This window comes from Rhinopithecus roxellana, chromosome 3 (genome assembly GCF_007565055.1).
Source record: "Rhinopithecus roxellana isolate Shanxi Qingling chromosome 3, ASM756505v1, whole genome shotgun sequence".
NCBI lineage: Eukaryota > Metazoa > Chordata > Mammalia > Primates > Cercopithecidae > Rhinopithecus > Rhinopithecus roxellana.
The window spans coordinates 164,910,308-164,922,637 of NC_044551.1; the positions used below are offsets into that span (position 1 = coordinate 164,910,308).

At 41.7% G+C, this 12,330-nt stretch overlaps 2 protein-coding genes across 15 annotated transcripts in view; one reads left to right on the forward strand and one right to left on the reverse strand.

Annotated features, from left to right (window-relative positions):
- Positions 1-1,848: 1,848 nt before the first annotated feature.
- Positions 1,849-12,330, reverse strand: part of LOC104668284 (leucine-rich repeat-containing protein 37B-like) — a 51,058-nt gene continuing 40,576 nt past the window's right edge. For 8 of the 10 annotated variants that reach the window (XM_030926628.1, XM_030926627.1, XM_030926626.1 and 5 more), the window contains 5 exons: positions 11,974-12,045; positions 11,263-11,343; positions 7,996-8,067; positions 7,319-7,393; positions 1,849-2,069 (listed from right to left, as the gene is read on the reverse strand). In XM_030926628.1, coding sequence (XP_030782488.1) covers positions 2,015-2,069; positions 7,319-7,393; positions 7,996-8,067; positions 11,263-11,343; positions 11,974-12,045 — 355 coding nt within the window. In that variant the 3' untranslated portion in view covers positions 1,849-2,014. Of the gene's footprint in view, positions 2,070-7,314; positions 7,394-7,995; positions 8,068-11,262; positions 11,344-11,973; positions 12,046-12,330 lie in introns of those variants that run through there. The other 2 variants (XM_030926625.1, XM_030926621.1) reach the window with 2 other exon arrangements.
- Positions 3,430-12,330, forward strand: part of LOC115896335 — a 53,024-nt gene continuing 44,123 nt past the window's right edge. For 2 of the 5 annotated variants that reach the window (XR_004056219.1, XR_004056220.1), the window contains exons 1-2: positions 3,430-5,210; positions 9,539-9,645. The gene's annotated coding sequence lies outside the window, so the exon portion shown is untranslated. Of the gene's footprint in view, positions 5,211-6,574; positions 6,721-9,538; positions 9,646-12,330 lie in introns of all 5 variants that reach the window. The other 3 variants (XR_004056222.1, XR_004056221.1, XR_004056218.1) reach the window with 2 other exon arrangements.

Below are 12,330 nucleotides of genomic sequence, written 5' to 3' on the forward strand. Positions count from 1 at the left end.
GGGAGGCTGAGGTAGGAGGATCACTTGAGTCCATGAGTTCAAGATCAGCTGGGCAACATAGCGAAATCCTGTCTCTGCAAACAATGCAAAAATTAGCCAGGTGTGGTGGTGTGTGCCTGTGGTCCCAGTTACTTATGAGACTGAGGTAGGAGGATCACCTGAGCCTGGGGAGGTTAAGGCTGCAGTGAGCCGTGATCAGACCACTGCACTCCAGCTGGGAAGACAGAGTGAGACCCTGTTTCAAAGAAAACGTAGGGGGAGGGGGCAGTGATTAGAGTTTAAATGTTATGCCTACTTAACTGTTTGAAGTCACACACAAAAGTCTTATTTAGTGAAATCATGTATTTTATGATTTCATTTATATGAAATGTCCCAAATGGGCAAATTCATAGGAAGTAAATACTTGCCAGGAAATGGGAGAGGAAATGGGGAGTAGGGTCAGTGATTCTGGGGCTTCTTTCTGGGGTGATGAAAATGTTCTGGAATTAAATAGTGGTGATGGCTGTACAGCCTTGTGAATGCTATACTAAAACCCACTAAATTCTGCACTTATTTAAATGGGTGAATTTATGGTATATAAATTACATCTCAATAAAAATTAATAAAAAGGAGTGTTGTGAGGAATTGGGAAAACAAACACACACATATATATACATATATATACACACACATATATATACACATACATATATGCGCCTTAACCCTAATCAGTTCCCTTTGTCCTTTCTGCAACAAAGTTATACCCAACTGATACTATAAGGTATATAGTCCAGATCTATCTGTATCTCTCTCTCTCTCTCTCTGTGTGTGTGTGTGTATATATATATGTATATATACACCTTTATGTTTCTAGAAAAATATGCAAAATGGCTTGGTGAATTTTCTTTTTGATTTTAACACTTCAACTTTTTTTTGGCCAGTCGTGGTGACTCACACCTGTAATCCCAGCACTTTGGGAGGCCGAGGTGGGTGGATCACTGTAACCCAGGAATTCAAGACCAGCCTGGGCAACATATTGAGACCCCTTCTTTACAAAAAAATACAAAAATTCACCAGGCTTGGTGGCACGTGCCTGTAGTTCCAGCTACTTGAGAAGCTGAGGCAGGAGGATCACTTGAGCCTGGGAGGCAGAGGTTTCGGTGAGCCGAGATGGCACCACTGCACTCCAGCCTGGGTGAGAGTCAAACCTTGTTTCAAAAAAAAAAAAAAAAAAAAAATCCAGCCTCGCAGTGGCTTCTTCCTATAATCCCAACCCTTCCGGAGGCCTTTAAGGCAGGAGGATGCCTTGAGCCCAGGAGTTTGAGGCTGCAGTGAGCTATGATTCTGCCATTGCACTCTAGCTTGGGAGACAGAAACAGACCTTGTCACAAATATACATTTTTTTCTTTGCTTTCTTCTTCTTCTTTTTTTTTTTTTAAAGACAGGGTCTCACTCTTTCACCCTGTCACCCCCCAGGTTGGGGTGTAACGGCTCAACCTCAGCTCACTGCAACCTCCCAGGTTCGAGTGATACTCCCAACTCAGCCTACTAAGTAGATAGGACTACAGGTGCACACCACCACGCCTGGCTAATTTTTGTGTATTTTTTTGTAGAGATGGGGGTTTTGTCAGGTTGCCCGAACTCCTGGGCTCAAGCGATCCACCCAGCTCAGCCTCCCAAAGTGCTGGGATTACAGGTGTGAGTCATTGCGCCCGGCCAGTCTTTTCCTTTTACTGTGTCCGTGGTTCAACAGTTTCCTTTTTTCCTCGTTCTCTATGGACTTTCTACTTCATTTGGACTCTGCTTAGATTGGCCTAGTTTTCTCTTTAGTCAAATATTCAGGAAGCAATTTATTAAAATTAAAAATGATCTAACAAGCTTTATTTTTATTATTGTTAAAAATCCTCATTTTGAAGAACACAACCACAAAGTAAAGAATGTTATCGATTTAACCAGCAAAAAAACAATATTTAATAATAACATTTAAAAAACATGGCTCCAGGCCATCTGGATGCCTTAACTTGGGCTCAGGGTTCTAACACTGATGAGGCTTCTTTAGCTTTCTTTGATGCCCTCCTGTGGGATTTAATCTGTTTTGGAAGAAAACACAATTGAGATTATCCATCACAACAACCACTATCTCCAAATCTGTATTCATTCCTTTTTTCATTTTAAGTCTCATCTACCTGATAAGTTGTTTGAAGACAGGAATTGTATGCTGTTCAACAGAGCTTTGATTCTTCCACAGTTCAGTCATCCTTGCTATCCTGCGGGGGACTGGTTCTAGGATACTGCCCCCCGACCATGCCAGAATCGGTGGATGCTCAATCCCTTATAATGGTGCAGTATTTGCATATAACCAACACACATCCCCCCAAATACTTTATTTACTTACTTGGAGACAGGATCGTCCTGTCACTTAGGCTGGAGTGCAGTGTCACAATCACAGCTCACTGCAGCCTCAACCTCCTGAGCTCCAATGATTCTCCCACCTCAGTCACCTGAGTAGCTGGGACTACAGGTGCATACCACCACACCTGGCTATTTTTTTTATTTTTATTGAAGACAAGGTCTCACTATGCTGCCCAGGTTGGCCTCCCAAAGTGTTGGGACTACAAGTGTCAGTCACCATGCCTGGCCCCATGTACTTTAGGTCATCACTAATAAAATGTATAGATATTGTACAATGGCAGCAGTTGTTATACTGTACTTTCTATTTGTATTTTTATTGTTTCTTCTTTCAAATATTCACCTCATCCAGTTGAAACTGAAGATGTGGATCTGCTGATGAAGAGGACTAACTGTATCTAACTTAGGGTCTTGCATGCAGCTGACACTTAATGCATTTTATTGACTGTTTTAGCTAACATTCAATGGACAATTTCTAATAAAAAACTCTTAAAAGTATGAAAAAAAAGGAAACCTGCTCTAAAGTGGCAGGAAAACCACCCTGGGCAACATAGCGAGACCTTGTGTCTACAAAAAAAGTTTTAAAATTTCACTGCCTGCCTGTAGTCCCAGCCACTCTGGAAGCTGAGGCAGGAGGATCCCCTAAGCCCAGGATTTGAGGTTACAGTGAGCTAGATCACACCACTGCTCTCCAGCCTGGGTGACAACAAGGCCCTGAGAAAGAAAAAAAAAGGAAAGGAAGAAAAGGATGTAAGTATTGAAAAGGAAGAGACAGGCCGGGCACGGTGGCTCAAGCCTGTAATCCCAGCACTTTGGGAGGCCGAGACGGGCGGATCACGAGGTCAGGAGATCGAGACCATCCTGGCTAATACGGTGAAATCCTGTCTCTACTAAAAAAATACAAAAAAAAAAAAAAAAAAAACTCGCCGGGCGAGGTGGCGGGCGCCTGTAGTCCCAGCTACTCGGGAGGCTGAGGCAGGAGAATGGCGTAAACCCGGGGAGGCGGAGCTTGCAGTGAGCTGAGATCCGGCCACTGCACTCCAGCCTGGGCGACAGAGCGAAAAGAAAAGGAAGAGACAAAACTATCATTATTTGCATATGAAAATGATAAATGTTAGACAGTCAAAGAAGCCTAAGAGAATCAGCTAAGATTTTAGTGGAAGCAATATGAGGATTCAGTACGGTGGCTAGAAACAAAATCAAGAGAGCAGCACACAAAAGTCAAATACTTGTCAGATGTACCACCAATAACTAATTAGAAAATGGAAGTAAGTCCCATTTACAATGGCAATACAAATGTATGAAGTATTTAGGAAGAAAAATACAAAGATCTGTTATGTAACAAAAGACGTGTAAGATCTGTATGATGGAAACCCTAAAACTCTTCTGAAAGACATTAACAAGAAATGAATAAATGACATGAAATACCACGTTCCCAGAATGTTGTACAGATGTCAATTCTCAAATTAATCTACAAATTTAAGGTAATCCTATTCAAATCCCAAGATAGTTTTTGGTGGTAGCTATTTTTAAGACAGGGTCTCGCTCTGTTGTCCAGGCTAGAGTGCGGTGGTATGACCACAGCTCACTTCATCCTCAACCTCCCAGGCTCAAACAATCCTCCCACTTCAGCCTCTGAAGTCTCTCATATGGTGTCCAAGAAATGGGGACAAATCTCACAAAGGGACTAGGCTCAGGAGGGCTGGAATATTCAGGGAAGGTGTTTTTTTTGTTTTGTTTTGTTTTTGTTTTTGGAGGCAGAGTCTCGCTTTGTCACCAAAGCTCGAGTGCAGTGGCCCGATCTTGGCTCACTGCATGCTCTGCCTCCCAGGTTCACGCCATTCTCCTGCCTCAGCCTCACGAGTAGCTGGGACTACATGCGCCTGCCACCACGCACAGCTAATTTTTTGTATTTTTAGTAGAGACAGGGTTTCACTGTGTTAGCCAGGATGGTCTCGATCTCCTGACCTCATGATCCGCCGCCTCAGCCTCTGAAAGTGCTGGGATTACAAGCGTGAGCCACCGCGCCTGGCCTATTCAGGGAAGGTTTCAAGCAGAAAGATGAACTTGAGTTGGCTTTGGAGAGATTCATGGGACTCCCACAGGCAGAGTGAAATAAGGGCATTTTAGATGGACAAATGCACAGACAAGAGCAGAAATGCGGATGGTGTGACTGGGGTATGGTGAGGGGCTGATCTGGCTGGAATGGAGGGCTGCCACAATAATGGAAATGGTAAATGAGGCAAATAAGGTTGGATTGGGAGCATGGCGTCAAGGTTGCCAGCTTATTAAATCACTCTTCCAATATGCTAGCAGTGGCCTCTTGGGAAAAGTAATACATCATGTAATCGAACAAAAGGCAAACAGAGGCAAGCTCCAGGAATGGGCACTGTGAACAGGACTCGCCCCAGAGTAGCCAGATGTAGGCTTTAGACATGTTAATGCAGGTTGAGCATCTCTGAGCCGAGGGGGAATGTCTCACATGGTGTCCAAGAAATGGTGACACATCTCACAGAGGGCCGAGGCTCAGGAGGGCTGGAGTATGAGACATTCCCCCTCCCCTGTGAACTTAAAAATGTGGCCAACAATTTTTTTTTTAAATGGCTACTCTGTAGTGCTTTAACTGGACCTATTTAGACAATGCCTTACACACTGGAAAAGGATGATACTGTGTGAATCTAATAAGTCTACAAGACAATAGTTCTCTCTATTGGCTGTCTCCTTCCTCTCCAGGGTGATGACAACTTCGTGAGGGTGATTATACGTCTCTCATCATTTCAGCAACAAGGAAATAAATTAGTGGCAGAGTAAGGGGTGACTTGGTGAGTACATCTAATTGTTGACATCGTTTTACGTGGGAGAAATTTTGCTATTACATCAACTTCTTAAAATAGTCTAGTGGGATTAACTTGGTTTCATTTCACAGAGACCTCCTGGAAATGAGGATCCTTTAAAATCCTGGAATATATACTGCAGTAAAAGAACAAAGTATACCTCAGCCTTAAAGGACTGAAAAAGAATGTCAAGTAGCAGCAGGTGGGGAAGTGGCTTTGGTTTTCAGTTTGTGAGCTCTGAATCCACAAAAAGACAGGACTGCATTCTGAAAACCTGAATTACTGTCCTTACCTCAATGAGACAAAAAATTATAACCACAATTGTTAGTATTACAGTCACAGATACTGCCAAGATGATTTTGTAGTCAAAAGCATATCCTGGAAAGTCTTTCATGAGCCAAATCCCAGCTCTTTGGGAGACCAAGGCGGGTGGATCAAGTGAGGCCAGGAGTTTGAGACCAGCCTGGCCAACAAGAAACCCCATCTCCACTAAAAATACAAAAATTAGCTGGGTGTGGTGGTGCGAGGCTATAATCCCAGTTACTCAGGAGGCCGAGGGAGGAGAATCGTTTGAACCTGGGAGGCAGAAGTTGCGGTGAGCTGAGTGAAGGGGTGGCCTGCCCCTCCACACTTGTGGGTATTTCTCGTTAGGTGGAAACGAAAGACTTGAGAAAAGGAATAAAACACAGAGACAAAGTGTAGAGAAAGAAAAGCGGGGCCCAGGGGACCGGCGCTCAGCTAAAAGAGGACCCACGCCGGCACCGGCCTCTGAGTTCCCTTAGTATTTATTGATAATTATCTTTACCATCAAAAAGATAAGGGAGTGGCTGGACAACAGGATCCTTGTAGGGAGGAAATCAGCAGTAAGACATATGCACAAAAAATCCTTGTAACATGAGTAAGTTTAAAGGAAAATGCTGTGCCTTGAGATGTATATGTGACATCTCCATAAACCTTTTAGCAGTATTGCTCCAGCAAGTCCCACCTTATTCCTAAAGGCGGTTTCTCCTCACTCAGTAAACAAGGCACACAATGGGTACTACCCGGAGATGTTCCATTGCCCAGGGAGGGGCAGGAGACAAATGTTTTTCTCTTTCTTGAGATTTAAGAGAATGGTGATGACCTTTAACCATAAGCAGCCTTTAGGCACTTGTTTAACAAAGCACATCCTGCACAGCCCAAAATCCTTTTAAACTTAAGTCACCACAGCACATGTCTCTTGCAAGGACAAGGTTGGAGGTAAGGTCACAGATTAACAGCATCTCAAATACAGAACTAAATGGAGTCTTTTATGTCTACTTCCTTCTATATAGACATGGTAACAAGCTGATCTCGCTTTCTTTTCCCCACAGCTGAGATCTTGTTGCTGCACTCCAGCAACGAGGCTCTGTCTCAAAAAAAAAAGAAAAAGAAAAAGAAAAATCTGCTGGGTCGAGTGCGGTGGCTCACACCTGTAACTCAAGCACTTTGGGAGGCCGAGGCGGGTGGATCAATTGAGGTCAGGAGTTCGAAACCAGCCTGGCCAACATGGTGAAACCCTGTCTCTACTAAAAATACAAAAATTTGCTGGGCGTGGTGGCATGCACCTGTAAGCTAAGCTACTCGGGAGGCTGAGGCAGGAGAATCGCTTGAACCTGGGAGGCGGAGGTTGCAGTGAGCCTAGGTCATGCCGCTGCACTGCAGCCTGGGTGACAGTGAGACTCCGTCTCAAAAAAAAAAAAAAAAAAAAAAAAGCGAAGTGAAAGAAGCCAAACATAAGAGGCGACACGCTATATGATTTCATTGATAAGACATTCTGGAAAAGGCAAAAGTATAGGAACAGAAATCAGATTAGTAGCTAACAGGGGCTGATGGTGAGGGGAGGGAATCGACTACAAAGGGATACAAGGGGCCTTTTTGAGGCAACAGAAATGCTTGATATTGGGAATGTAGTGGTGGTTATGTAACTATACATCTGTCAAAACTCATCAAACTGTACCCTTAAAAAGGGTGAATTACATGAAAATTATATATCAATAAACCTGACTTAAAAAAATAATAAAACAAACCTAAAGATCCAATTAAGTAAAAATAAATCTAAGAAAAAAATAACTTACAGTTTTTCCAGTTCAATAGTCATCGTGAGAATGTTCTTAAGTGTTGCAAGTGGGACTTGTGTTTTTCCCATGTCTCTGAAGAAGAAAGCAGAAACATTCATGATATGAACCCCAATAAAACATTCTGTACTTAAAAAGATAATTCAAAGACATGTGATTACTTCAATATCGGCTTCTCTATAAAACAAGTCAGCTCAACAGTTTATTTGCCACAGAATTCCAGAGACCTCTTATTAAAGAAATTTGATTTGCATCATCAAATTAATGATATTCAAGAATAGAACTCACATTATTTTTTCTTTTTTTTTTTTTTTACCATTTATCTTACTTCTCATTTCATATTGCATTCAGCCATCTTGATTATTTACTCTTCTCTTCCTTTTTAGAATAATGAACACCTATTCTTCTTTGCTTTCTTGGTTAAGTAATATTCCTCCATGTGTCTACATGTTCCAAATCTATACAGGTTCTTCAACACTGTTCTCTTGCCCTGCTGGCTGTCTTGACCATTACACATCCTTTCTTAATCCTTTTCTTTGCCAATAACTTTTTTCAATAACTCAGTTAAAATTTAAATTATGACTTTTTAGCCTAAATGCAAAATACTTAATCTTTGATGAAAAATTTAAAAAGAGCATAAATCATCTCATGACTCATGAAAGTACTATAGTACTTACAAATATTTTAATGCCGGCAATTTAAAGAGATACGGATCTTCAACAGTTGTCAGAGGATTGCGATTGAGAATTCTGAAAAATGCAATAGAATTAAAATTATCTGCATTTTCAAAGTGTGAAATTGCATAAAAAGTTTATAGTCATTTTTTGGTATGGAACTTGTAGGTAAAAAAAAAAAACATTTTCTATTTTTACCTAATAAATCACCATTAGACTTCGTAAAGCACTATTCCTTTGGCAACTACCTAGGTCTCTAGAAGATAAAGTAGAGGAGAGAAACAGGGGAAGAAATAGAAAAAATTAAAAAAAGTGGATAGCAAAGGAAAAATATGCCACAGAACTTTTCAGGTCAAAAACCCTAGAAGTGACTATGTTGGTAGGAAGCCCTGACTCTGTAGGAAACACTATTTCTAGTGTCCTCCATAATTCAGGTTGCTTGTCCTACTTCAAGTTGCTCATTTTTGTTGTTGTTGCTGTTTTGTTTTGTTTTGTTTTTTTGAGATGGAGTTTTGCTCTGTCACCCAGGCTGGACAGCAATGGCTCCATCTTGGCTCATTGCAACCTCCACCTCCTGGGTTCAAGCGATTCTCCTGTCTCAGCCTCCTGAGTAGCTGGGATTACAGGTGCCTGCCACCACTCCCAGCTAATTTTTGTATTTTTAGTAGAGACTGGGTTGACTGGGTTTCATCATGTTGGCCAGGCTGGTCTTGAACTCCTGACCTCAGGTGATCCACTCCCTTCAGCCTACCAAAATGTTAGGATTACAGGTGTGAACCACTGTGCCTGACTGCTTGCCTTTTATCTTTGCAAAGTTTTTCAAATTCATGGTTTAATTTGCACAGTTAAGGAAAAAAATAGGACCAATTCTTTTGCTTTATAGCCAAAGAAAAAGGGATAAATCTAAGAGAAGGAAGAACGGGTCAAAACCATACTCCCATCATATACTCCCACTTGTCTTGTATGACATCACAGCCTTTGTTACATTGCATGTAATCACCTGTCTACTTGTCAGTCTCCTGGACTATCAGGCTCCTTGAGGGCAGAGACCACATCTTATTCTCATTGTCATCCCTGTGCCTGGCATGATGTCTGAAATTTACTAGGCATTTAATAAATGTTTATTGGGCCGGGCGTGGTGGCTCATGCCTGTAATCCCAGCACTTTGGGAGGCTGAGGTGGGCGGATCACCTGAGGTCAGGAGTTTGAGACCAGCCTGACCCACACGGAGAAACTCCATCTCTAGTAAAAATATAAAATTAGCCGGGTTTGGTGGTGCATGCCTGTAATCCTAGCTACTTGGGAAGGCTGAGGCAGGAGAATCGCTTGAACCTGGGAGGTGGAGGTTGTCGTGATCCAAGATCGCGCCACTGCACTCCAGCCTGGGCAACAAGAGCAAAACTGTCTCAAAAAAAAAAAAAAAAAAAAAGTTTACTGAATAAACAAACGACATTTTGTTTATATGTCAATAAAATGAATAAATTCATTTCGATGAGAATTTTTATTCCAAAATGCTGCAATCTATTTTCTTTTTAATTCTTTTCAGTGAACAAGAAAAAGAAAAGAAATAGGAAGAAATAAAAGAAAATCAGCCTTTACATTAACCCAAGAATCATCACTTTTGCAGAAATTATAAAAATAATAATAATTACAGTGAGTATCTATTGGGCTGCTAGGTGTTTGTGATCGGCATTTCACATTTAATCCTCACAACAACCTTCTGTGCTAGATATTATTGCCCTATTTTATAAATGAGGAAACTGAGGTTACACAACTTGTCCTAGGTCACCAAGCTATTAAGAAGCTAAACTGCTGGGTGCGGTGGCTCACGCCTGTAATCCTAGCACTTTAGGAGGCTGAGGCAGGCAGATCACCTGAGGTCGGGAGTTCAAGACCAGCCTGACCAACATAGAGAAACCCCATCTCTACTAAAAATACAAAATTAGCCGAGTGTGGTGGCGCATGCCTGTAATCCCAGCTACTAGGAGACTGAGGCAGGGGAATCGCTTGAACCTGGGAGGTGGAGGTTGCGGTGAGCCAAGATCGTGCCATTGCACTCCAGCCTGGGCAATAAGAACAAAACTCCATCCCAACCCACAAAAAAAAAAAAAAGAAAAGAAAAGAAAAGAAAGAAAGGAGAAGCAAAGCTGTAATCTGAACTCATGTGCTTAATCTATAGGAAGAAGAAGGGTTTACTTTAACCTTACGGGTTTTTACATTTTTCTTTTCTTTCTTTCTCTTTCTTTCTTCATTTCCCTCCCTCCCTTCCTTCTTTTGAGTCAACATTTCCATTTATTGGCCGGGCATGGTGGCTCATGCCTGTAATCCCAGCACTTTGGGAGGCCGAGGAGGGCGGATCATCTGAGGTCAGGAGTTCCAGACCAGCCTGACCAACGTGGTAAAACCCCATCTCTGTCAGAGTCTCGCTCTACCACCCAGGCTTGAGTGCCATGGCATGACCTCAGCTCACTGCAACCTCCGCCTCCCGGGTTCAAGCGATTCTCCTGCCTCAGCCCCTTGAGCAGCTGGGATTACAGGCACCTGCCACCATGCCCAGCTAATTTTTGTATTTTTAGTAGAGACGGGGTTTCACCACGTTGGTCAGGCTGGTCTCAAACTCCTGACCTCAGGTGATCCACCAACCTTGGTCTCCCAAAGTGCTGGGATTACAGGCATGAGCCACCACCACGCCCAGCCTTCATTTATTTTTTGTAACTTCTATTTTAGGTTTAGGGGTACATGTGCAGGTTTCTAATACAGGTAAATTGCATATCACAGGGGTCTGGTGTACAGATCATTTTGTCACCCAGGTAATAAGCATAGTACACAATAGGTAGCTTTTTGATTCTCACCCTCCTCCCACCTGCCACGGGAACAACAGCTCCCCGGTACCTGTTGTTCCTTTCTTTGTCCATATGTACTCAATGTATAGCTCCCACTTATAAGTGAGAACATGTGGCTCCCAAAGTGCTGGGATTACAGGCCTGAGCCACCCCACCCAGCAACAAGGCTAATTTGAGGGTCACTTGTTTGATGCCTTTTCTTGCCCATGCCAAAGGTCAGAACTAGCACAAGCAGAGCAGGTCATATATAAGCTATGTACGTCTCTTGGCCTCTTTGTACCTTAGTTTCCCCATTTGAGAAAAATGAATGGATCTTAAGACATACTTTTCAGAGTTCATAATGGGATTATACCCAGCTAACCAATAATTGTATGTATTTTTATACATAAATAGTTGTTTACATGTATTCATCTTCTATTTCACTTACAACTTGTGTAAAAACTGCATTCCGTGCCAGGCCTGAAATGTTCCAAAGCTCAGTTCTGCGAGTAAATTGCAACGAAGATTTCTACAAAAGAAGACACAAGCCAAAAGAAAAAAAAATTTCAGAACATTTATCATTTGTTGTGATTCTAATTTATATAGGATGGAACATAACCCTAATCCTTTCTCTATGCACTAAGGAAATCTCACTGTGGAAGATACTGGCTTATGATTTATACCTTACCATTGCACATGTGGTGCATTAGCTGCAAAACAGTGAATGCTCAGTAAATACCTGTGATAAGTGATCTTTATTTCTCTAGAACAGGATTTCACAACTTCAGTGCCATCGACATTTTGGACTCTATAACTGTTTGCTGTGGGCATTTGTCTTGTGCCTTGGAGGATGTTTAGCAGCATCCCTGGCCTCTGCCCACTAGATGCCAGGAGCACACTCAGTTTTGTCAACCAAAACTGTATCCAGACATTACCAAATGTCACCTGAGTACAAAATCACACCAGTTGGGAACCACTGCTCTCTCATGATTCACTATGATCTTTGTAATTCTCACACTAATCTTTGCTAGAGACAAAAAGGATTTGCTGTATAATTTTAGTAGCTTCCTACTGGTAAAATTTTAATCATATTTCAAAGAGGTTTACAATTAAGTTTTAAAAAAATTCCAAATGTAATCAAGTGATATTTGTAACTTACAGATATTGCAAAAATGGTAGTGGTTCAAATGTATGTCTTTCAACAAACTGTATTTTATTGCAGGATAAATCTCTAGGAAAAAGTAAAAGAAAAATATTGCCTTGATTAGTTATTAGAGGTTGATTAGTATGAATAATAGCAAGAGTTTAGAATAATATTGAATACACATTTTTCATCTCAAGTCTAAATGTCTCGACTTGTGTTTGAACTTTCCAGAGCTCCTAACCCTGCCCATACCTCTCCTAGAGTCTCACCTTCATGGTTTTCATAAATAGAATATACATCTTTTTTTTTTTTTTTTTTTTTTTTTTTTTTGAGGCCGAGTCTCACTCTGTCGCCCAGGCTGGAGTACAGTGG